Raw genomic sequence first — 27,437 nt, 5'->3', positions numbered from 1 at the left:
GCACGTTCATACAAAGCAGCTACTGAAAAATAACCAGTGGCATTTCTTTTGAGAACCATTCCACACCAAATTTCCCTGTAGGCACAAAGATTTTTGCAGTTGAGTTTAATCCGCTTCCAAAGCAAACTGAGGGTGAGATTTCACATTACAGCTAAGCAAACATAGATGACCACACTGTTAGGAGGTGCCTCCTTTGTAGTCTTTTCATCTTTCCCAGACTGATGGTTCTACTGTTAGAAAACTGTCCTGCCATAAAACTATCCACTTCATTCTACTGTATTTGTTTTTTGTTAATTGAGCTCTCCAGCCAGTGCACAGCAGCATTAGATGAGCACAGTACTAGTGGAAGAAAGCAGTAATAGCACACAACTGTGAGCCAGAGAGAGGAACGAGGAGTAGGTCCACCTCATTTGGTACCTCTGCTTTAACATCAGACACTGAGGCATATATGCAAGCTTTGGCCATGCCTACTTATTCCAAGGAGGGTGAAAGAAAATCTGTATTTGAACATGTTTACAAATCATATAAAAATCAAAAATAAAATGTCCGGAAAACTCCTTCACATATCAGGAAGTTTCACTAATTATGGCAGTATGGAGACACACCTTTAAGAAACTGGGTTGAAATCAGAGGAAATTTGATGATTGATTAGTGCCAGATCTTTGCTGAGAACAGGTCCTAGGGAAGGACTCCACTGTACCCCAAAGTGTTGAATCAGAAAACGATTCTTGCCTTTAGGATCACTTTAGTGTTTCTCTTGCAATTGCCTGAAATTCCAGAACTCCATGATTTGTCATCTCACAGAGGAATTCCATGAACATTTCCAGGTAGATGATAAACCCCTGCAGGTTTCAAGAAAGCACCCTCAGGTGCCAAAATCCTGAAAGTCTGAAGAACTGGAAGTGCAGGAAATGCAAGGACACTGAATTGACATATGCAGGAAACAGACTGCAGGTACCTGGTGCATTAATTTCTGCTAGCTGCTTGAGAGCTCAGCTTAGTTTCATTTGCTTCCACTTGGCATCTGCTTAGTCAGTTGGCAGAAGGCTGTCTTTTTGCTGAAATATAGTTTGTCTTAATTACTGGAAGTCCTAATGGTGCAAATGTCTTAAGAGACAGGGTTTCCTTAATGAAGAGACAGTTTGCACCTACCATATAGTGCTTAGCACACATTTTTTTCTCTTTTTTTTAAGTAAGTAGTAGCAGCTGTTCAAAATGTTCAGCTTCAAAGAAAGAATATCCTCCTCCTTTCATTACGGATTTTAACACTTTCTGGTTCCAGCTGGAAAGCATAACATTCATATCCTATTTTTGTTTTTTTACAAAAATGGCAACTGTTGAATTAAAACTTAAAGTAAGCCATTCTTATCTGTTTGCAACTCTAGAAAGTTGGTTGGTGAACTTTTTGAAGTAGCCACTTAGCCTGGCTTGAAAAGAGCCTACCTGTGCTTCCCCAAACAGTTCTTTAATATATGTAAAACAGGAGGATCACTTTGTTTCTAATTGTGAAAACGTCATTGATAATGAGGGAAATTCAGAGAGGAAAGAAATGTCACTGGGGCATAATTCTTTCCGCTGCAAAATCCACCTACTTGTGGGTCAAGTATTTGAGACATTCCTAAGAATAATAAAATTCATCAAATATTTCATCAGGCAACCACGTTGAATGAGAAATACCAAAGAAAGATCAAACAGATTCCTGAAATGGTATTAAGTTCTTTAACTTCAACTGTTTCTTAGGTTGTAAAAAGGAAAAATGAAGAGGTGGGGGTACATTTTAATATGGAACAATGACAAATCTCAGAAAAGAAGAAGAGTTACTGGGCCTAAACCCAGAATATATTTTAAATATGTTTGCAGCCAGGCAGATATAGTCCTGTATTTTTCCTGAAGTGTCCAATTACATTCTCTTTATGAAATCCTTCAGAAAAGGAACTATTGTTTCTACCAAAATACACTTTTTAACTACCTTTCAATGACTTGATTGTCTTTTCTTTGGCACATGCAAACTGTCAGCATTTTCTCAGTTGCTCGGCTTCACTAATAAAAGCAGCTACCGGCAGATGGGACACAAAAGATGACCAAGGTAAATCACAGTGCAGAATGTCAAACAGAGGAACCCAAAGAAAGGTAAAGAGAGAAGGCCGTGGTAAAACTGAGGATTGCAGCATACCATACTCATGAAACCTAGCAGAGAAGGGAATTAACTGCACGCTGCCAGCATGTGCCACATCACTTGGCTACTTGCTGAAGGACAGCCAACACAAGGAGTTAAGAAGCGTGAGAAAACTAGTGAGACAAATCCCTCTGCTGCAGTGACTGCAAGGAGAGCCACATATTCTCAGTGCTGCTTTAAGCAGCCTTGTAAGGCTCACTGAAAATTAGAAGCAAAGCTAATTTGGTTTTATTTTCTTGGGTAAGAGCACAGGCCAGACAGCTTGGTTTTAGAGGACGTACAATGCAACTTAGAGGGCAACAGTCAGTGAGTTGCCAGAATCATCACGGTAGTAAGGTTCAAGCCACTTGCTTTAAATAATAGGCTAAAGCTTCTCCTGGAACAAGTAGAAGAAAAATATCTCTGTAGAAATGCTGATACAAGTTTGTAGCAAGGTTTTTTCCAGAATTGTCTATTTTATCAGCTTCTTGGAACATGTGCCTTGTTTCACCCGAGTAAAAGCAAAATGAAGAAAAACATCACAGACAAGCAAGGACTTTGGCTTATCCACTAGCAAAATGCTGAGTTCCATTAATTTGATCTAAGCTACTTTAACTGGTTCAAAAGCTTAGCAAGAATTGTTGCTCCAGTCATTATTATACTGGGGAAAACTGTGGAGGGTTTCGCTTTCTCTTGTGATCAGACATCCCAGAAGTCCGCAAAAGTTGGTCTGAGGACACTGGAAAGTCATCTGTAGATATGCTGCATTTCTTCTCCCCAGAGTCTGAACTCATGCCTTTCCCATCACTGTGAGCTAAGTAATAATCCCATCCCCACTCTACAAAAATAGAAAAATAAAAAAGGCATAGAAAGGCATAGAAATATTAGAGGATGTTTTTCAAGAGGAAACTGTAGGCTGTATGAAGGTTGACATGAGCCTATCAGCTACCACCTGCTGGAACATCAGAGAGCTCTCCTCCTCCTTAGTCCACTAAGCTGACCAAGTGCCATGCTACACTTACGTGAAAGAAGTGCGGCACCATTCCACTTAAAAAAACAAACAAAAAACAAAAAAACCCGCTACTAATGTATCCACTTGTTTGAAAATACCCAGCCCAGCTGCCAGCATGAAGCAGTGTTTTATATACTGCTCTTTTCTATCCTGAAGAAAAGAGGAGGAGAAAATATTCCTGTGGCCTGGAGGTGTAACAAGAAATCACCAGCTTTACCACACTCGATGTATTTTGTTTACTCCAGGATGTGTAAGTCAGCTCATCCCAGAGAAACAGAAAGTCAGAGTAAGTGACTACTCCAGATATTTGCATATTCTGTCAGCATATTGCAAAGTTATAATGAAGTAAATATATATATATATATATATATATAAAGCATTAAAAATTAAAACACTGAAATCTCAGTTTTTAAGCCAAAGAATAGCACTTGGCTGACTTGAATCTCCCTTCCAAAGCAGTAGCCTTTATAACTCAAGCTTTAAAAAACAATTGTTATAATGAGGATGCCAGTGTAAGACTAAAGTCTGAAATTTTCTTGTCTATTGTGAACTTCCAAACTCAAGTAAAAAAAAGCAGTAAATTTTGTAAGAATTAATTCTTATGTTTAGCAAAATAGATCAAATAAGCAATAGGATACACTAATCCTGATTGACTAAACAAACACACTTTCATATGACATGAGCAATGTAAACTGCTCTCTAGTGTCCAGTTAACAGGTACAATTCCACGTGGCTTATGGAATCCACCATAAAATATATACAAGGAGAAAAAATTAATACGAATGGTCAAAAACATGGGAAAAAAAGTTACAGAAATTATTTTATGCAATGCTTGGCAATTTCAAATAAAGCTTAAGTTCAGTTAAGTTGTGATCTGCTTATTTGGGAAAAAATCTAAACATAACCTCTAAAATATTTCAAATTACTTTTTACTTTTATTTATGTACTCAAATTAAACAAGACAAAGTTAGGACTTTCATTCTGAATAATAATACCATCCCTCATCTGACCATTTAATGAGCCTTCAATCAACAGCATGTCAAGTTTAAGCCTTTCAAATAGTATCTATTCAACATACATTCTGTAAGAAGTCCTACCATAACCCTTCTCGGAGAGTCAAAGGAGCATTCTGGAAGCGCATGCATATGCCCTGATCATTGAGAGATTTTTCCTTACCACTCCTCCTCCTCGTAATTTTTATTTGGCTCTCTTTTTTCCCTAAAACTAGAAAAGACTCATAGTTTTTCTAAGTCACTTCTTGACAATTTTTTGTATCTAGGGAGGTACTTTAACTAACTTTCACTAACACAAATTCACTAAGGTTCATCTCAGTTTAGACCATGAGCTCAACAGTGGGAATCTTCTCTTTCACTTACCAGTAAAGAATCCAGATAATAAAAAATTGCATTTTTTTAGCATGTCTAGACATCATCTGGGATAGCAAACTCAAAATGTTTGGCACTGCAGTTTTTACAAGGTAAAAAAAAAAAAAAAAAAGCTTTTAAATAGGTAAGAAAAAGGACACAAATATATATAAGGAATGTGCTGATGAAGATGAGGTCCTTCACACAAAACAATTTTCCTCCAAATTACACAAAGTTTAGGGAAGAGCTAAAAATTCAGTCCCAACAAAACAGTCTCACCTCTTCCTCTTCAGTTGTCCAACTGGTTGTGCCATTAGCAGCACACATGTAACTGGGGGAAACACATTCATTTTCCTTACAACACTCTCTCTAAATCTTCTTCAAGACCTGCCTGTTTCAGCTGCTTATCAGTCTCAAGGCCAACCTCTCTACCAAACCAGTACATCCAAATTCAACACTATCTCAGCAGGAAGAAATCTTCCTTTCTGTATTTAGCTAAGCTTCCCTGCTCTTCAAGAAAGGCAGTTATGTTTCTCATTATATTCTACATAATTCTACAAATATACTATCTTCCAGCAGTTAAGACTGAAGGATAATCCTGTTCTGATTTCCACGATGAACTATTAAACAGACAAATACTTAAAATGTTTAGGAAAGAAAAAAAAACTTCTATTCAAACTATTCTGAGTAAACTTTTTGTAATCTTTTTAAAATTATTCTCAAATAACACCTCAACCAAGATGATTAAAGGTCACTGGTACCTTGCAAAGCATATTTTTATGAGATAAATTCAATTATAATTGCAACAACTATTCTAGCCACAATTTAGACATAGAATCCAATTATCTATTTCATTTTCATTTACACCTCATGGGCTAGATCGTTTATCATGTTTCATGATAATGATCAGAAGGCACATGGAAAGTGATTTCTGGAGGTAACAAATTACCTACCATATTAGCATAGCTTACAAGATCCTGTCACCAACTACTATGCATAAATATGAGGTAATTAAATTTACAATGTGCAGGAGTGTTTGATACGCTACTTGCTGTTTTAGCAGCTGCCAAAAATCCAGGTTACTAAATTCAACATACCAGTTTAGTTGCATAAGTACAGTAATTTAGCTCTTCATAACACATCAGGAATCATTATGCCACAAGAATACCAACAGGTAGACAGCATGCAGCAGCTCAAAATCTGGAGATGAATCTCTCATCATGTGCTACTTTGCTTCTTGCCACCAAGCCATCCATCATGTTTCTGAGACAGCTTGGAATGATAGTGCCAGACCCTCACATTACTGCTCCTTGAACTCTGTCTCATCCATCTTTTGCATCATTCCCCATTTGTAGCTAAGTATCATCTCCCTGCTGCAAAACTGAGTGTGAACCTGTAATGCCTTTAACCTACAGTGCCACACTAACAGTAATTGATTTCTTTTTATTGCAGAGCCAGTGCTCAGTAAGGCTATGTATGGTTGCTGAAGCAGGGAGATGATCAGCACTGCAATGCAAGGGTCTTGTACCTTTTTGGAATATGACCCATTTTCAAGGAAAAAATGCTCTATTTCCATTGATAGCTATTTTGCAATGCATTTAAATTTATCAATATATAAAATAAGTATGTGAAAATATATATGCAATTGCTACTCATACAGCTACAATTTAATTGTAAGATTTACTCAAATGCAATTGAAAATTAATGCCAGGAGTCGCTTGACTTTGTATTTTTGTTAAGTGATTCAGTATTAGAACGCTAGTAGATTTTTTAAATACATGCTAAAAGCACAAAGGGGTACTCTGCATTCAGGAAGAAACTTAGATTAACTCTACATTGATCATGGCAAGACTTCACTAGTATGATGACTTGGGTATCGTAAACCACCCAAGACTAAGCGTTTTAATTCAGCTTCATCTGAATGCTGTTATAAAAGTTTAATAAATCAAAATGATCAAAATGCCCCCAGTGGCAGGTTGGGATTCAGTTTCCAATTCAAATTCCCTTTAATATATGGCTTCTGTGACACCTTGCATTTTATACCATCTATGTTGAATTCCAAATGCACTCCTTTTCATCATTACCATGCATCTAGTCATCAGCACGCTTTTTAACAGCCTTGCACAATACATAGAGATGTCAAATCTGGAGGGGCTTCTCCCCTCCCCCAGACTGTAAAATGATGGCAGGTAAGGGAACTTTGTCTACCCCTAAGTAAATATTGTCTTAACCTTCCTGCTAACGTCAGTGGCATTTAAACTGAGACAGACTATCCTGAGCTGCAGTATTCAAATGAAACATTTGATTTAAATAAATGTGCAGGCAGACCAGACACTGTAAGGGGAATTAACCAAGTGAAATACAATACTAGTATGGTGGGGCAGTCTGAAGACATCTCAGATTAAGATGAGAAAATTAAGTTATTTGCAGATGATCTTTATGTCATTATACCTGGATAAAATACAGACACAAAGATACAAACAAATCCTCCTTATTTCCACTCTAAAGTTTTACCTGTGTGAGAGTTTTATTCCTGCATTTTTCTTTTCCTTTGTACTGGGTTTCCCACAGTCTAAAGGCGAATAGGGATTCCACTATTCACATGAATTCCACTTTTAAGTTTTCGAATGTTTTGTATCCGCTGTTTAGAATTTACCTAAGCAACTTCCCAATATGCAGCACTATGAGAAAATGACTGAGGCATAGGACAACACCCAGGCAGTGAGACCACACTTACACGGTCATTAATACCACATCTGTAGCATCACCAGAAATGCAATTTTGATCTGGGCTAAGCGAGGCTGCATCATATCTTGCTTTTGCTGTATTAGGCAGAGCACATGCTACACAGCTAATGCTGCCTGTAAGAGGGCAAATAATACCTAATCTGCCATAAAGGGAGAATGCCACCAATAAACATTTCCCAGACCCGGCGTTGAGCCTGCTGGCATACAGCTAACTTTTCTGTGACTGCCACAGGCTGAGTTCATCCCAGGTCAGCACTATGCATTATGGGGCTTCAGGTGTTTTTGATCCAGTAATAGGGACCCTAAGGCTGTATTTATTTTATTGCCAAATATCAGTGAGGTTTCCATAAGATCCAGCAAGAAGAAAAATAGCTCATTTCCTGCTAAGAAGGAGAGGTCCCACCTCCTGCCCTCCTCCATGCTCTGAGCTCCTGTCACTTACCCTGGGCCCACTCTAGCACTCGGACACCTCTGTGAGCTGATTTAACTCTCTAACAAGGCAGAAAAGTGTCCAAGACAGGGTGTGTGTGGGGGGGTACCCTCCATACCCTTTTCATGTGTTAAATCAGGGACACAGCGATGGAGCACTGCAGCAGGAGTACTTACACTGGCACAAGGAGCAAGGGTCAGAAGACAGATGGGAAGTATTTTCTTTCGGCAGCAGCCTACTGTCTGAAGTGCATCGATGGTATAAGGTAACTTTTTCATGAACTGCCTGATAAGCTGTTTATACATATATAAATTGCAGCACTGTCTTGGTTCTCCGGCTTAACAGACACACAAGAATACACCAACTGATTTAAAGCTGTATCTCTAAAATCCAAAGACAGCTGCCTTCCTAAACACATTTAATAGCATTTTACAACATTACATTTACAACATTATTTTTAGCTTCTGTGGATCAGCACTGTTTCGTGAAAGTAACATGAAATATTTTTAAAAACTGGACAAGGAATTCAATTCTGTTCTGACCCTATATGGTAAAACCAGAATCATATATACGACAACCAAGCTTCAGCTGCCCAATGTCATGTTTGCAATTCTCCTTAATCTTCCCTCATTTTTTAAAAGTTATTAACACACAAAATCACCAACAGCATCATCAGCACTGCAAGTGTCTGCTGCCTTAATTTTATGAGGGGAGAAATAGCTGGCTTTACTAGTGAGAGAGAGACGTTGCAACTTCAGAAAGAGGTCTAGCATCTAATGCCACTGGCAGCTACGCAGGAGGAGAAAAACCTCCAAGTCAAAAGGCAAGGGACTTGAATAACTCAGCCCTCACTAGCACCCTAGCTTGAGGTTTACTGAGGCCTGTAGCTAGTGGTGTTCCCCAGGGCTCAGTACTAGAGCCAGTCTTGTTCAACCTGTTCATCAATGACCTGGATGAGGGGACAGAGTGCCTCCTCAGCAAGTTTGCTGGTGATACCAAGCTGGGAGGAGTGGCTGACACACCTGGGGGCTGTGCTGCCATTCAGAGAGACCTGGACAGGCTGGAGAGCTGGGCAGAGAGGAACCTCCTGAGGTTCAACAGGGGCAAGTGCAGAGTCCCGCACCTAGGGAAAAATAACCCCAGGCACCAGTACAAGCTGGGGGCTGACCTGCTGGAGAGCAGCTCTGCAGAGAAGGACCCGGGAGTGCTGGTGGATGACAAGTTGACCATGAGCCAGCAATGTGCCCTTGTGGCCAAGAAGGCCAATGGCATCCGGGGTGCATTAGGAAGAGTGTTGCCAGCAGCTGGAGGGAAGTGATCCTGCCCCTCTACTCAGCCCTGGAGAGGACACATCTGGAGTCCTGTGTCCAGTTCTGGGCTCCCCAGGACGAGAGAGACATGGAGCTACTGGAGAGAATCCCCAGAAAACCCAGAAGTTCGGAGTCATCAGTACCTTCAAGCACACCTTTCCCAATCTTAGTGGACCGAAAAAATGGTTCACAGACTGACAGCATTGCTGTATACTGTGCTGGCAAGCAGTTCAGCACAACTGCAGCAGGTGTGTAGAAAGAGGTAGTCACTGTGGAGTACCCAACGGTCCCTCTATACGCACTTCAGGCAGCTTTATTTTGGAGGAGCACTATTCTGGTCCCACAGAGTGAATGCCTGCTGGCAACTTGGGTGTATTAGGTGGATATCTTTGATTTTACTTTCACCTACATTTACAGTTTACATTTTCTGATGTAAACAAAGGCCCAGTAAAGGGGGGACAATCCGGAGATTTGCTTTCAAAGCACATTCCTGATCCAGACTAAAATATTTACATGTACACAGTTGGAAGCAACCTTCAGAGAACCAGAGACAGTACAAGTTCCTTTCCACAGACAGCTTTGCCAAGTACGCATTATGGAAGTAGGATTCGACTTAATGGTACACAAAATAATGTCACATCTAATAGTAAAGATACAGGAAAAACATCTTATAGTTCTGGAAGTGATCAACTGTCTAAGGCTTTATTAGCTTCAAATATATGAGAGCAATGCTCAAAATAAATAAAAATGTCCATAGTCAATAATCAGTCTGGCTAATTACAAGCATCCTTGGCCTTCTTCTCTTTCTCCTCCTCCTCCTACTTGCTTTACCCTGATAGTTTCCACTTAGAAATCTAAGCCAGAGGCCACCACAGAGGACAGGTAAAAATATATGCCAGGCAATGAAAACTACAGACAGTGCCTCTTGCACAGAATTAATTCAGTAAACTTAATCTCCCATACTCCAGTCTCCTCATGCTCCTTTTCTCCTTCTTGTGATTTGACAGGTGGGTGTGCGAGGGGAGAGTGTTTTGTTTTGTTTTTATGTTCTCCATATCTTCTGTTTCTACTAGGATAAGGTACTCAAACAGAAGGAACTAACAGAACACATACAGAGATAGCAAATCAAATGATATACAGAATGCTTTCTAATGTGCAAGGTTAACAGCAAAGGAAAAGAGTAACAGATTGTTTCACTAATCTCTCTTGGTTCCTGAATGCATATTTTCATAGGTGATTTTTAAGTTAACTCTGACTCATATAAAGATATTTAGCAAGTATGCCCAACCCTACAGAAGTTTTAAAGCTGTACTTTGGCACAAGTGGTTATACTTGAGCCATTCTTATCCATGAGTAGTGAGACAGAATTGAATTTGATAAGTTAGGAATTATATAATTAAACCAGTGATAAGAAAAAGACCTTATATGGGCTTCAGCACCTTGCACAGTCAACAGCTTCTTTAACATAGCCATTAATTTTCTATTTTGCTAATATCTGATAAACTCTCAGGACTGGCATTGTGCCTTTACAATTTGCCTTAAAAGCAAACAGCATACTTTCAAGAAAAAAAAAAGAGACTAGCAGTATCTCTGTTTTACAGAATACTAGCAGTATTCTCCCTGTATCTCTATATTTTACCCCTCTGCTCTATATGTGGACATTTTCTCCGTGAATGAGAAACTAAGGCATGACACCATAATGTCCAGAAGCAGAAGACACGTGGAAGCTAAGATCCAATGTAAGTGCAGCGCACCCTTATGCTCACTCTTCTCCAGTACTTTTCTCCAAGCACCAGCTACTGAGCCCAGCTGCAAGCAGACCATGAAGCTGTCAGACCTCTGCTCTGACTCAATTTCATCAGCTCAAAGTTCAAGCAAAAACAATAAAAAAATGTGTATCAGTACAGGAAAATGTAGCTTTTGCCAAATGAGAATATTAATCCAGATGATGTCAAGCAGTACAAAACTCATCTCTTGAGAGATAAAAGCAAAACGTGATTTTCCTTATATGTTTCAGATCTCCCTGAAGAGCAAATCAGAGAACTACAACAAAGTAATAGTTTACTGTAGAAGGATTTCAAGATTATAAGGAAATAGAAACACCTTCCATCCAAACTATGCCAACACTAGGACGAAGCAATGGGATAGCTGTGTCCAGAACACTGGACACAATGCCCAAATGTCAAGAACACAAGGCTTTGCTAAAGAACTAAAAAATCTTTAAAAATCATGTACGCAGGTAAAAGATTTTGAACCAGATGCACCTCTCTCAAAAGACAGAAATAAAAATGAATAACTGCAATTAAACCGACTGTTACAAAAAATCTAGGTATTTCAAATATACCCCTACCCAGCCAGGATCCTTCAAATGGAAAGACAGCATTAGGCCTGTTCCAAATGACACATGTTCCTGTTAGCTTTTAGGAATCTAAGTCTCTTTGGCTGCTTTTAAAAATGAAGTCAAAGCTACTTTTGTCCTGCTTCTCCAGGAGAAGCAACTTTCCAACAGCTTTCTAAAGAAAAAGGACAGTGCACCTAAGAACACAAATTGGAGTCAAATATTGGCTTAATGAAGGAGATGAATAGAGCTTCCTGTACAAAAGACTTGCCCGATGAGAAAGCCTTTCAGAAATCCTACTCTTTTTGATATGGTAAATACGTGATGAGCTTGAGACTCTTATCTAGCTCAATTTATTGATGTTGAGGTATTTATTGACCTCAATTTATTGACTTACTGAGGTTTTTCCTATGTTCTTGTTCCATTTTCTTGTGTAAAAGAGGCAGGATTTGGCTTCAAGGTGACTGCTCCTGTTCATCTACTGTAAGAAACAGGATTTAGAACAGAAAAAATCCTGTGTTAGACCTGCTTAAGGTAGATAAATATGGCAAAGAAATTAAAATTAGAGGCTATCACAAAAAAAAGGAAGTTAAATGCATCCTGGAATCCTTGAAGGATGAAATATTCAGCCAACATACATCTCCTGTTTTATCAATGAGGTTTAGAAAGATCTTTAGAAAAAAAGATGCTAAATGACTTCTTATATCTGCAAGGTCATTCATAGATTACATAGATCTGCTTTTCCTACAAGGATACAACTATGAAAGCGGGGCTGGGAAACGTGAGATAAAAGGCAGTCTTGAAGATGAGCTGAGGCTCTCCAGATTAAGACAGAATAACAGTACTAATAATCTCCAGAGACATGACTTATGAAGCAGGCATAGTAGCCACATGACTCTTGATTCACACAACTAAAAAATTTGCCAAAAACTACGGCAGTCCACAAGGGCATTTAGCCAAGATAACAATGTAAAGCCCACATATTTCAGCATCTCAGACTGCTGAATCTCTCTCCCTATTTCCCCCCCTGCTCTGCAAGTCAGTGAAACACACACCCAAAGACCCTGCTCAAGATGAGGTGACTCCTCAAAGTTACTGCACAAAGTCCTATACAAGTGGCCACCCTGCCTCATGTGGAATTGAATTTTGAACACATTACAAAGCACAGCTAACAAAGCTGATTTGTCTAGTATTTAAGGAACTGATGGTGGTATGCCCAGAGGCAAAAAAAAAATCTACTATTCAAAAGACTGAGAGAACTTAATACTGTGAGACAGAGGTATGGGTCACTGCACACAATTTGTACAAAAAGAGTTAACCTGTTTGCAAGCAGGGAGTACATAAACAACATTCAGGGTACATAATGCATTTTCCTCAGTCTGCCAGCTACTGCTCTTCACGTCATTAGATATGCATATTTTTAAGCCCACTACTGTACTGAATAACTAAAACAGGTGGCAATAATCAGGACACACACTGTTAACATGTCCAAATATTTCATGTTTTTCAGATAAATAAAACAAGTACTAATAAAATTTGGAAAGCAGAATTTCAATCCACAACAGCTTTCTCAAACAGAAGGAGTTTTCTTGTAAGAGAAAAAAAATACCCTCATGAGAAGTATTTGCCAGGTACCAACTCCATCTTCAAAATGTTCTGGCATAAGCAGCGGATCATTTAAATTTACTGGATTTTTAAAAAAATCCTTTAAAAGATTACAGATAAGAGAGGCAAAAATACCAGAGACAGACTTACTTCCACTGTAAGAACTGCTCCTGATGGTAAATAAAGCCCAGGAAGGGTAACAAAGTCGAGCATCGCCACAAACTCCTCCAAATTTCCCACTAAAATACTTGGAAGAGAGACCACTTACAAAGTCAAAGCAAATACCAGAAATAAAATAACCTCATTAATTAACACACAGATACACACTTAGGTCAGTTTACCAAAAGTTATTCCGATTCCTAGGAGAATGGTCAGAACATGGAAGAGGAAAATATCTGGAGGAAAGCGGCCTTTCTTTTGTCTTCTAATTTGGAGATATTAGGGACATGAAGACAATCCCATATTGGAGCTATAAATTAAGGTAGATGTAGTTTGGGTTGGATTAAAAAAGAGAGAGAGAGAGAGAGAGAGAGAAAAGAATCCTACATTCACCCAGTGAGAACATCAACATTTGTTATAACTTCAATAAAACTTAAGAACATATTAGCAGAACCAGACATATATGGAGGTAGTCATAGATTATTAATGAACATTACAGCTGATGCAAATATTCTGAGCTTTTTGCTGATATTTCTTCCATGTCATGTCCATATTCAGGATACAATAACCTACATTTTCTTCAAAGTAATCTGTGCAAGATTCATTACATGAAATAAAATGCACTGGATTTCCTGATGATTTTGCAGTATTTGACAGCATACAAGAACTTCTGCACAATTATTCTGCTAGGGACACATAGCTATTTTAAAGGAAAACAAACTCAGAAAAGCATGCAAACACTTTAAACAAAGTGTAATTAATAATAGCATTGTTTGGGACATCATCTCAAAGATGTTTTAGGACAGAGCGGAGACATTTCAAGCAGAAAGCAGCACTAGTTTTAGCTCCTCCTGATAGCTGCTTTTAACATGCAAAGTCAACTAAGAACTTGACCACAACTGCTGTGATGAAAACTAGCTTGCTTTCTGATGCAGAAAACTCAAGTTGGCAAAACTTCAGTAGACTAAATATTCCAAGCTATGATACAGGATAAGAATTTGTTACAGTGCAAAGATCTCTACTGAGTAAAGAGGGCAATGCCACCTGGTATTGGGGTATCTATACCCTTATATACACCACACACGTACACCAGCCATTGGCAGAGGTGATGTTTTTGGGGCACTTATTTTCTATGATTCTATGATAAGTAGTAAAAGGAGCAGAAGGACTTTGAGAGCATGATATATCTGCTCTCAAAGCAATTAAAAGAAAGAAACTGTCAGTCTCTTCTTGTTTACTTTTTACATACATCACAGCTATTTTTCCTCCCATCATCTCCCTAAAGCTCCAGTGAAGACAACTGCCAAGACTTCAACAAATTGTCTTCCCAGAAATTGCCAATTCACCAGGCACAGGAAAATATAACAGAGGATTAAGCTGAAGGACCTATTCAAGAGGGTAAGTCAACCAACAGTAACAACAGTAGCAAGCTCCTGGTAAAAAGAAGGGTAGAGGAAAGGGAGAGCTCCTTCTACATGTATCCAGGAATGATAGCAATGCCATAGAAACCCTCTAAAAATCAATACAACGTAGCCACTGAGCTGAAAGCTGAGGATTGTCAAAGTAAGGGTGAGACATTAAACTACTGACTGAAACTAGGTTTGGTAAAATGTTGCAATTGAATTACAAATCCCGTGCTAGTCTTATTTTTTTGTAGCAGAAATTAGAGTTGAAGTAGCCAAGGCATGCCTTTCTGGACCTTTGATAGTATACCATACCTCGCTGGTCCCTACCTCTATGATAAAGTTCAGAACTCAACAGAAAGCAATTCTCCTGCTTGCTTTGTTCAAAATAAAATAATGATGCTTCAATATGATGTAAATAATGCAAGTGGAAATTTTCATTACTAAGGCTAACTTACAGACTCTTCATCAGAAAATTGTCAGATGCCTCTGCGCCTGTACTACACCACCACATGTCTGTACAGACATGGAATACACAAAGTTCTCTGCCAGGTAACTTTAAAACTTTGAGTTATTGAGCAACAACTGCTGTTCTTCATTTCTCGCTATTTAATAACAACTCTTGTCAATAATGTTTGGCTTCTACAAACCAAAGACCTGATCATTACTCAAAATGATCTGGAAGCAATACTAAAGCCATGACAAAGTAAATTGTGTCTCAGCGCATTTTTTTCCTCCTCTGGCTGCGAGAACACACAGATCAATACTCTTCAGCATGAGAATTCTGCAGTGAAATTTTCATTTGCTACAAACAGCAACAAAAAGGCCCCAAGCATGCCCTGTCACTTTTGGTTTAGACGGAAATGCACTAATAAACTCTTACCCCTGGGTCATCTTTGACAATGGGCAATACTATGCCAGCTCTTATTAAAGGCAATTCATATCAGTGGCCCAAAAATTTCCTTTAAAATTACCATCTTTTGTATCCATGTAGCAGGATGTCAGCTTTAAAGTGCCACTGAGATATAGGACCTGTCATTATGGTTAATTTTCAGTACAGTTTTAACACCAGGGTAGCTGATCCCTGAGGGTATGTTTTTTTGGCTAACAAGATTTATTTAGTGGTTATCCAGACAAACAAGAAAATATATTACTGTATATTGCTTTTCAAATAGAATAGCAACCAATAATTCCTACTATAAAACATATATCTTTTTTCTTTACCATGATGTTGAATATATGAAAATGTTTCTGGAACACTATTTTTTCCCTTGAGATATAAAAAAAGTTAAAATATTTGTGTTTCTAATGCAGAAATAACACACAGTAGTAAATTAAAATCAGCCTTAAAATATAAAACCTATGTAGCTGCTCTGTGTAGAGCTAGCTAACAAGTTATGTCTTAAGCTATAAAGATGGTATTCTCTATTAAATGACCCAAGCTTCTCAGCTGGACAATATTCTCCATTTAAAAAGACAGCACTCTGAAGTTCAATATTGTTACCTGCTTTCTGAAAGAAATACTATTTCTAACACTGCTTTATTGCTCTTTTTTAATTAAAAAATCTGTCATTTACTGGATAAATACATCCAATTGTCTTGCTTTCCTGGCAGTAAGTGAGAAAGTCAATTTTCATATTTCAACAGGACTCATTTTATTATGTTAGGTTGAAGATTTTCTTGCACTTTGCTAGACAAAAGAGTACATCTACAGAACAAAACAACCTGTTAACGTATTGTCTAAACCCATGTATGTTCAACAGGGCCATTTTTTACTGGTGCTACACTGAAGCTATAAAACCTACTTGACTTCAATCAACTGGTCTCTCAGGAAGAGAGACATCTGCCAGTCAAAATCAAAAATCAAATATCTTAGAGCATTTACTGTGTTTTCTTTACTTATACAAGCTGAGGATGGATTCCCTGTCCCAGTTGCAGATACAATAGCTGATCCCAGATGACTACAGAATAAATCGCCTCTTGCTGGACCAATGGGTCAAGTGAGAGCCTGTTAGGACACCTTATACCTGCATTATAGGCCAAATATAGGCATATAACTTGCCTGGCCAAAACTGCCCCACACCAGGCAGCAGCAGCACAGTCCGATTTTGCACACCATTGAACTTCCCCTACACACTTGAAAACATTAAGCTTCACTACAAACCTACGAGGTAGGTGAAGAGGGTAATTTTACAGGTGATACAATTAGGTACAGGGAGGCTTAATGATTTATCCCAGGGAAAAGAGCAAGTGCATTTCAGAAATGAGAACTGAACTGCATGTTCTTATATTCAACCACATCCTTTGCCAGTCAGTTTTCCTGCTTCAAGGACACAAAAGGAATAAAATATATGGCCAGCTCCACATCTCCATGCTTAAGCCATGGTTGCACTCCAACAGACTTCTGAACGAACTGCAATGAAAAAAATCTTTGGAGTGGAAAAGCAAGTTTTCCTTTCCTTTTCCTTTCCTCCTACTCCACAGGTCAGAAGTCATCACAGGAAAATCTCCATAATGCTTTTAATCCTTGGGTAAGGGGAAAGTTTAAAACTATTTTCATATACCTGTCTCCCAGGTAACAGAACAATGTGTTATTTGCTGTACTACCAGTCTGCTCAAGGCAATGGATTTTAAAAGGGAACCTACCTACAGTGGATTCTCTCATATCTGTAAAAATATTTATGAAATGTTAATCAGTTTTCACCTTAAGTTCAACAAACAACATCTGCTGAATTGCATATGGGCAAGTTGCATGCATTAAAAGATTAGGGGTTTTATACGGAGGCATTCTATATTTTAAAAGTTAGAAATTAAGCTAACCGTAGTCCTGTTTTATGACCGTTTCAGGAGCCTTGTACTGCTACATTTGTATAATAAGTTCAGATGAAGGTGTAAGTAGAAAGCATTAGCATTAAGACCATTTAATTGGATAAAATTAAAACTTTACCTCGAACAATAAGTTGAGCAAAATTTGACACTCCAGAACCTCTCTCTGACTGAGTTACACAGCGGTATAAATCCTGGTCAGTTTTTGTCACTTCTTGCAACTTAAAGGTAGCAGCAAATCTTCTGTGATTGATATTTTTAGTCTGAGCAACTGGAATATCTTCCCCATTTCTTCTCTGAAAATAAGAGAAACCAATGCAGAGGTATCTTGTAAGAACACAAAGACATTTATCAGGATTATCATACAAACAGCATGTAAAAAGACCCCAGATGCATCTCCCAGTGCCACCTTCCCCTGGTAGAATTGCACAGCAATGAGGGCCAATGAAGAGACAGGCAGGTATTCAAAAGCGTTTCAGAATCAAGTTTCGAGGAGGAAACCATGGTCAGAGGTTCACACTGCCACACAAGCCTGAGCACACCTTACTCAACTGCCTACGAGAGCCTAGGAGGAGCAGCTGCAATCCTGAGAAAATTCATTCAACTTTAGAATAAAATTACAAGAGATATATTGGTGCATCATAAAAAAAATTAAATAAAATAATAATTAAAAAAAAATAAACTTGGCATAGAGGGATTCCACAAGTTTCCACCAGCTATTTTTTATTAACTAGCCAATGTTTCCTTACTAATGCTTACCTTTTATCTATCCAAATTCAATACCTTCTGAAACTGTACCTTTCTTATACAATGCACCATCTATCTAAAGCCAGTTGAAATAAAAAGAGGAGGGAAAGGAACTGCTAAAAGGGAAATGATACATTTAATTTAGCAAGGGCTTGCAGAGTTCTGAAAAAATCATAACTACCAAAAATCACTGAAAAATTCAGTTCTTCTAGAGTTGATTGGGGTATGTGTCATTAGAGCAGAAACAGATTTGCCATTTATATGACACCTTCTCCTCATCTCGACCCGTATGAGCTGAATTTTAATTTTAATCAAAAAAAACCAGACCCTCCCCCCAAAATTAATGTAAGAAAAAACAATAAAATAAAGAAACGCCCACCACTGTCTATAAACAACTTCCCTTCTCTCCCCTGTGGATCAACTACATGCTATTCCCAGACCAGAATACTGCTTCTGGATGCTCAGCTTTGTGCAGTCACCAGAAAGCCACTGTAATGTCCCTCTGTAACTACATTGCCTGCTCTGCTCCATCTGCAGCAAAACGTGACCTCCCACGGAGATTTTTAGCTCTAATCAACCCCTGAAATGAGGAACATCACTGAGGTCTTAAACTCGGAGCTTTCTGTCTAATACAAGAACCAGTACGACTGAGCCACAGAGTTTAATAACCTGAAAGCCTGTGGCAAAATACAGAGGGGAGAAAAGGGAAATGAGTTATGCTGCACGTGTATATTAACCGGTCTTTAACCATCACAGTCAGGAGTAATTCATAATACTAAAACACCTTATTTTACATCTACCGTTTGTGATCGTAGCGTCAGTTAATCACTTTAAATACTTTTGCTGTAGACTAGTGCGGGAGTCAGTGCTGCTTCACGCTCACTCTACGCAGTATTCCTTTTAACTAGTAAGAAAGCTTAAGCGGGTGATTTTTAGCTTCTGCTGTCTTTCTTGCAGCGGTCACAGAGCACTTCCTTGCAGCCCTTGTGTGAACATGCTCATTAGTAAGACTGGCAGATTTCAGCCTCCTTCACCCTACTGATACTCCACCACATGGACCATGCCGTCGCCCTTATCAACAGCAGTTGTGTCGGTTCGAGTCTTCCTTATTTCATGATGGTTGGAAAGACCTACCCAGGTCCCCTTGTCTTTTTTTTTTTTTTTTCCCCCTTTCTTTCTTTTTGCTGTTTTGTCAGAAATGGCAGGGAGCCACCAAGGACTGTCACTATGTCCAGAGATGTGCTGAGCCCATGGGACTGAACCAGAAAATAGTCAGATGCAAAAAAGTGAGAAAAGATCCCAGAAAGAAAATACGAGATGCTTCCAAAGGGTACTCAGACAGCTCCTCCCTAAACCAAAACCACTTGCCCTCAACTGTCAAAAGCCCACTCATGACGTGGATGTTATCCAAAGTGGTGTTTGCACGGCAAAAGCAGCGAAGGTTAGGCATTTGCGAGCGGGCATCCACCGCAGCTCAGCCAAGGTACCCCGGGCCCGTACGGGCTCCCTCCTCCATCTCATAACCGCAGAGCCAAGGAAGTTTGTTACCATTTTTAAAGACTGGTACAAACGAGAGGCCTTACTGGGACCTCAAGGTGCAATGAGATTCTGAAACGCTGCCCCATCACACCGCTTTTGTAAGAAACGCCTCTCTCCTCCCCTTGGCTAGCAGCCCCTGAGAGCGAAAGCTCGATTTGAAAGCAGGATTTTTCTAGCTACCTTTCCCCCTTAGTTTTGATCAGAGGCTTAAACAAGTCATCACCTGAACTCTCCAGCATGGTAACTTAATATAAAACCTGGCTCTGCTGCCCTAAAAGAAGTAAAATACATAAAAGCCCATGGCACTTCCTTCCCTTCCCTTCCTGCCTCTTGTGCTCTGCCACCGTGCATGCTCTGATCCTTACAGCATGAAGAAACCTGGGAAGTGGCCGTTCTTCCAGGAGACACAAACTTGGCACAAAATTGTTAGCGCGGCCCAGCAAAAGATACTAAATAGAGGCACACTGTTACATCGGATGCCGTATGAGGAACGATCGCAGTAACTCAGGTAGTACAACGATCCTTGTTTGTCCTACCATGAAGACAGAAAAATAAGCATCAGAGACATTTTTCTAAAATTAAGGCCCTCCCTTCATTAAGTCCAGTGCTTTAACTCTCCTTGTAAAGCTCTCGGCCAGCAGCGGAGAAGCGTATCAGAAAGCTTGTTTTGTAAAATAATTTACTTTCCCAAGCTGAAAATTGCTTACTTCAGCTAGTTTACATGCTTAATGCCAGAGAAGTAAAGTGAACTGGGCTTCTAATTTTAAACAAAATAATGAAGTGCTTTTAGAGCAATTAATCAAAAAAGAAATTTAAACAGCTTCACAGCTCTACTCCAACAACAAGACCTAGGATTTTCTTTGCTATTTACACTAGTGATTTCCTACTCCTTTATCTTACAAGACTTAGAGTTCTGGCTCAAATTTCTCTGTATTACGATTTTGCTTGTGAATCCAACTGTGCAATCACGTCTTCAAAGTCTATCTTCACGTAAAGTTTACCCATTAAAGTATTTTTCAGTCATTAAAATGATCAGAAGTTCAAGCAGAAGAGATTTCTCACCTAAAAATACACGCTGAAGAAAATGCCCTGCATTCATTTCAGTACGTCTGTCTTACACTGGTGAGCCATTAGGCAGTCCGAGCCCAGCTGCACTGCCATGATCTTTTAATTAAACTTTTCTTTGTAATGTCGGGGCACTACTGCTGATTTTAAAAGAAAGGGAAGAAAGGCAGCAGTGCTCTCTGCTTATTAGAGGGCTTCTGGCAGATACTTGTTTCAATTTATGTCCTGCTCACACTGAACAGAGCTTGAAAATGCTGCTCAATTAGGTTTTAAAAATTCAATTTAAAATTAATGTGGAGTTATACTAATAGGTAATGGCTGTACCCTGTGTTATCCTTGGTTCCTCCAGTCCCTTGCTGTCTGATTTGATAACCCTGAATTGCTCATTTAGAAGAGGTCACCAGTCAGATCTTTTTCCTTTCTTAAAAAATAACTGTGGGCCTCACAGAGAACTACATGCAGTAAACAGTTGATTAAAAGATACATGAGCACGTAAAAAAAAATCTCCCTTATCTCTGGCATTTCAGGCTTTTAAAGGTATAACTTCAAACCTAAGGCTCTACGATCTAAGGCTCTGGGGTTATTTTTAGTTTCATAGGAATATGATTTTATAAAAATTATTTAACATCTATATTTATTTTCAGGCAGTAATTTATTTTAAGAACATCTGTACTAAAAACCAGACACTAAAGTCTACTCTGTTTAAAAAACAAGCAGGTAAACTAACAACTAGCTTAAAATTTCTCTCTTCTCTCTCAGGAAAGAAATTAAGCATTTAATAAACATGAAATGAAACGTGAGTGGATCTTGTAGAATTTGAACAACTTATTTACCTGCTAGAATTCAGTTGCATTTCTAATTTCATAATATAGATTTAAAACCTATTTACTTCTCTCAATTTTTCCAGTTAAAAAGTTTTTCTTTTTTTTATTTTAAGTGACAATAACATGCCATAAATTTCCATGTTGATGTCTAACCTCGATTTTTTTTTTCCTCCCTTTTCCCTCTTCATGCCAGTGATTTTTATCAGCCCGGACAGTTCAACCTCACACATCCCCGTCCCTTTCTTAGCGTAAACACCTTGAAACAAGTTTTTTTCCAGCGCTAACAAGCACGGCTGACGCTGCGTCTCCTCCTCGCCTCTCCGCTCGGCGCTGGGAGGCCTCCGGAGAGCAAGAGCCGTCAGCGCTGGGGCTGCAGCTACCCCCGCGTGGCTTCGGCAGCCCCCCGCCGCCCCAGCGGTGGGATCGCGGCTCGGCTCGAGGGCAGCAGAGCGGCACGGCTCGGGGGGCTCGCACCCGCTGACGGCCCGCGGACATGCGGATTTGCAAAGAATACGCTCCCCAGACCCTCAGAGGCTCACCCACCGCGCGCGAAGTGAGACACGCTGTTTAGCTTTGGTTTTGTTTTTTTTTTTTTTTTTTTTCAAGAGGGAGAAGGGTTGAATGAGGACATTTTGGAGGCCAGCAGTAATGCACGGTCTCTGCCAAAAGATGTCTTGGAAAAATAAAACAAAAATAATCATGAAGGAAAAAAGAAGAAACAACACAAATAACAGCCAGGCTTCCTTTATTTCACCTGTGTGTTGCTATCTGGCACTTTATGACACACACAGAATATGTTTTTGCAGCATTTAGAATATAATCTCCAAACCAAGGCCACCTTATAGAAAGCAGAACCGCCAGAAAAACCTGTTTCAATACAATGTTCTTCACAAATGTCTTCGTGCATTCTTGAGTCTTTAAAACTTACTATACGGAGAAAACAAAGAAAAATTTTTCCTCACTTACAAAAGAGAAAATGACCAAACAAGCGGGATTTTTGCAGCTGATTTTATTCACAAATACGTGATTTTAGCCTAAGCAATCTGTATTTAAAAGGAACGAAAAATGGAAGTGTACCTGTTTGATAAATATGCCTAGATAGTCCAATCTTTTCCTTAGTATACAGTCCGAGGTGGTGAACTTTTTTTTTTTTAAGAAGAAAGTATGAAATACTTTTTTTTTTTTTTAAGTACAAATATAATATAACCTGCTTTAACTTGCTGGTCTTCCCAAATATAAAAAAAAAGAGGAAGATCCTACTTTCCAAAGAACCATGCATTCACTTCTTTGTAGAAAAAGCAACACAGCTTTTTCTCATGAAAATATATGAAAATATACACTGAAGATTTTGAATAAATATGATGAGACGAATTCTATCCTGCACACTACAACCATAAAGAAAAATTCAGGATCACTTTTAATGCCTTAGATTTGCACACACACTTCTGTTGCTCTGTCTTACTCACTTAGGAGTAGCTCAATTCCCCCCATGCTGCACTGAACTTCCTACTGAAGAAAGTAATGGTTCTCCTGAAGTAATCTAATTCAGAGCCATCTGGCCCTTCATAGGTGGCAATCCTAACTTACTTTAAGATAATAAAATCCAATGGAGACAGAATAGCAAAATCTATTCTACAGTGTCCCCAGCAATTCCATTACACAAATAAAATCCATATTTGTTTTCTCTGGACAGTTTAGAGATAGTTTATTTTCAATCTAATCCAACACATGCAACAAAATATATATTTAAAAAGATTTTTTCAAAAAGTTATGGTTTATGAATGAAGAATTTCCTTTAAAATAACAGTATACACTGAAATTCAAATGCTGACTACAATGACTGAAAGTCCGTATCACCTTGAGTAGAGCACACTAAACTACAGCATTCATCTCGTCAGTCTAAAAAAAAACTGATTAGTTAGGAAAGGACAGTGGCAGGAAGAATTTGCCAAAAAATTACAGAAGACCCATATCACAAAGTTCTTCAAAAATTTCTTAGCAGGTACTTTTACCCTTCTCTAAAAGGAGCCACATATCGTAGATGATTTTATCCTTTAGTAATTCCTAAAATCTCACAGCTATTTGAGCAAATTAGGGCATGGGGCTCCTTATAGCGCTTCACACTGCTGAGAAGGAGACAACCTGAATGCACTGATTAATAGACTTAAAGGACCCAGTGATCAGAGGATTTATAACAGTACATTTTTATGAGCATGTACTGATTTCATGTATCTGATTTTCACGGGTTTAAGCTGCTAAATGCTTCAAGAAATACTACCAGGACTTTGCACAGAGAGCAAAATCCAAAACATTTCAAGTTGAAATAAAATTCCCGCAGCAGTTGTTGTAACAGCAAACTGCAAAATGGCAGCAGGAGAAAAAAGATCCCGCATGTTACATATGGTCACGACCTGACCTCCAGCAGCATCCCAGAGGATCCTGCAGCACAGCTCGCCAAGGGCTGATGCTCCAACCTCAGCTACACCAGCATCCGTAGGGAAGACCTACATGGATGATGACTCCAAAGACTCCAGCGTAAACTAAATGACTGGTAGCTACAAAGGCTGGAGGACTAAATTAACTAGGGCAGAATTATGGTATGGGGTGTTGCTGAAAGGTAAAATGACTGGGGACCTAGAAGAAATTGCCATATTTATCCAAGAGGTTAATAAATAAAGGAGGGAGAGAGGGAGAACGGTTCATACAGGGTTAAATGCCATAGATCACATCAAAGATGAATACAGAGTGAAAGATTAAAAAAAAAAAAAAAAAAAAAGCATTTGTGAAACAAGTTAGCAGAAGAATATCAAATATGAACTTATGAATACTGTATTTTCACTGGTGGATATTCTTTATAGCAGTGGAGGAGTCAGCAGCGTGTGACAGAATAAGTGTATGTTAAATCACCTTAATCATTTAAAAGTAGCTATGTATATGACTTTAAGACATCTTTTCACGCATCTTCGAAAAATGTTTTAAAAAACAATGTCTATCAGAGAGCAAATGTGCTGAGGCAAAAGTGTGGATCAGACAGACGAGCCACTGTAAAAGATGAGTGCTGCCCTCTATGCTACCAGAATCTGTGGCTCACTTTCAAAAGCACATTTCCATAAGTAAAAGCAACTAAGAATGAGAAAAATCAGGGAAGCAAAGTTTCTGTGCAATCCTTAAGTCTAACAAAAGGAGAACTTATATGCCATTTACCATTGTTAGTAATCAAGATACAGGTAGGATCACCTAGACTTGAGTGGCTTTTTACTAACTTAGAAAGTAAGGTTCAGTATCCGTGTTCAATAATATTTATTGTCACAAGTCAGCAGGTGTTTTACGAGGATGACACTGATGATACAAGTCCGCTGCACCCCGTGTCACGAAGGCGAGGGGTGGGCATGCAGTAACTCCTCAGAAGTATACCGCTCCGGAGCAGCTTTCAGTCTACAAGGACAGGCCACCGGGAGGGGTTGTCCCCCTCCACCCCAAAGCCTCCATAAGACATTGCAGCTTTGATTTCTCCTCAAGACACGTTGGCCTAACTAACTTCATTCACTTTAATGGCAACAGCAAAAAGCAAACCAGGGAGTTACCAAAAATCTACATCATACTCCTCAGCTGAAATCCCGAGGGGGCTAACAAGGTGTTTGAATACACCTTTTCTGAACTTTCTTTAGATCATATGTACATATTATATATACAACACTCAAAAGTCTCCTCAGTTCTCCCTCAACTTTCAGCAGTTGTAAAAAATCTATTCAAACTAACAAAAATCATTCTTCAAAAGTCACGAAAATTGTGAGCAGCAGGTGCAATTTAAGAGCAAATGCTTCATCATCAAATTAAAGACAATATCTTAACGAATTAACTGCATCATAATGTAATGGGACCTCAAAATGTAAAGTTAGATTAGAAAATTATGAAAAACTCTAAGTAAAAATACGCTAATTAGAACAAAATAAAATTAAATTTGACATGACCTCCTATTACATAAATATATATATTTGAGAGATTCCAAACACTTGCCTGCAGCTAAATGGTTTATGCCTGAGGCCCGAGGTCCTCTCCCAAAACCCCAGTGCTGAATAATGATCCACACATTCAACTTCTCAATACAGAAGAAAGAGCAAGCAAATAGAAAGTTCTCCAAAATATATAATTTCTGCAAAGCTACTTGTAAATTCAGGCTGGATTCTGCTTAGGCATAACAATGTTGTGAAAAAAGCAAAAATTTCTGAAAATATTTATGTTCAGAAGGGAAAAGTTGCAGTCTGAATTCAACTTCCGTTTAAAACAAGAGGACTAAAAAATCTAAAAACCAAAATCTTTCATTTTGATCCCTAAATTACTATTTTTTAATGTTCATTTCATAAAAGCAAACCAAAAAACCTCTTTTCCCATGGAATAGCATGGCACAACTTCCATCCTATTAGAGGAAACACCACCCTTTCAAAAAAAAAAAAAAAAAAAAAAAAAAAAGCAAAACAAAGAAAAACACATGCAACGCTGTGTCCCTCAATCCGCTGCTACAAGCAGAAGTTCTCGCATGCACTCTCCACTTTGAATTTCTTAATAGCGTATTAGTCCCATACAATGATCTACTTCAAGGCAACATCTCAGCATACCATTTACAAGGGCTCCATCCAAAGACCTTTTACAGAGTGCATATACGCCGTACTTCGCAAGAAAAACATTGAAAGAGCCATGACAGCTACCCATCCGATTCTAAAACAATACCAAAACTCGCCATCCTGGCAAACAAGGCCTTCGGGGTTACAAGAGTTTCCTGCAGAAAGGGAGCGTTATACAGCCATTTGTTTGAGCCGTCCTGGCCCAGTGGCACAGGCGATCCTTCATCACCCGGTAACAGTTAGTATTGCTGGGAGGTCAGCCTCACTCCATTGTTTTTACAGCAATTTGCATTTTATTTTCCATAATGCTTTTTAACTTCACTTTTTCAATTATTGCTTTCAGGCAATTGCTTTAATTCTGTGTTGTTCCACAAGGAACGGCATTTTCCTCTGGCTGCGCGAGGAGATGCATCACGCTGCATTAACGCTGATAAGCCTCTCCGCGGGCGAAGGCAGCGCCGCCTCGCCAGCCTTGGCAGCCCGGCGGTGCGGCCCTTAGCCAGCACCTACCGCTATCACCGACAGATCGGCCCCCTTCCACGGCTCTGATGACAGTCTCCCCGGGATTACCAGTGGCGTTTTAAACTTTTAAACGCGTGTCGTACCCCCTTCCGATTTGAGATTCGCCAAAGCAAATGGCACCACCAGAGACCGTGGCAAAACACGCTCGCCTGCAAAGCCAGAACAAGCCGCTTTCCCTAATCCAATGCCACGTTAATGCGAAGCTCAGCAATGATGGATGGACTCATTAGCTCTGCAGTTATCTCCTACTGAACCAGGTGCCAAGACATATGGTTTAGCAGATGTTCTAGCAAAGGGCTCTATTCTCTGCACTGTGCAAGTGTCCAGTTAAACTGGACACCGATAAGACACTGCAAATCGTACCGGGCTTGTGGGAGTCACAATTGTTCCCAGCTCAGGAAGCAGTTAAAACACAGCCCCATTATGCAAAAAACCCTATTGCTCTGATATTCCTATTAGAGTCACAGAACACACGCCGGACAATACGCACAATGCTTTCTAGGCTCTTTGCGTACTGAAACATTATTTATTCTACTCAGGCGATTCTATTTCCACACCTAGTAATAATGAAATGAAGCTTAAAACTGTGGAAGCTTTCTTCACACAATAGGAAAATCAAATAATCAAACAGATTCCCCCCGCCATGTTTGCATTTCAATGTTAGAATGTTCTCTATGTGCACTACTCTTTCAAATATTTAATATTTAACATGTATCCATCCAGAAGCCAGGATTAATGTGACTCTTGTTTGCAAAGTTATTTATTCACA

The 27,437-nt window shown here is 39.1% G+C and overlaps 1 protein-coding gene across 3 annotated transcripts in view; it reads right to left on the bottom strand.

Moving 5' to 3' along the window:
• PTPRK (protein tyrosine phosphatase receptor type K) overlaps positions 1 to 27,437 on the bottom strand; it is a 312,834-nt gene that overhangs the window by 189,898 nt on the left and 95,499 nt on the right. Inside the window, exon 5 of one of the 3 annotated variants that reach the window (XM_062572568.1) lies at positions 17,471 to 17,645. The exons of 1 other annotated variant lie outside the window; for it this stretch is intronic. In XM_062572568.1, coding sequence (XP_062428552.1) covers positions 17,471 to 17,645 — 175 coding nt within the window. Of the gene's footprint in view, positions 1 to 11,753; positions 11,805 to 17,470; positions 17,646 to 27,437 lie in introns of those variants that run through there. One more of the 3 variants, XM_062572569.1, reaches the window with a different exon arrangement.

The sequence above is a fragment of the Rhea pennata genome, chromosome 3 (assembly GCF_028389875.1).
Source record: "Rhea pennata isolate bPtePen1 chromosome 3, bPtePen1.pri, whole genome shotgun sequence".
Taxonomy (NCBI): domain Eukaryota; kingdom Metazoa; phylum Chordata; class Aves; order Rheiformes; family Rheidae; genus Rhea; species Rhea pennata.
Note: the sequence above shows the minus strand (reverse complement) of the source record. Positions and strands in the feature narration are given on the sequence as shown.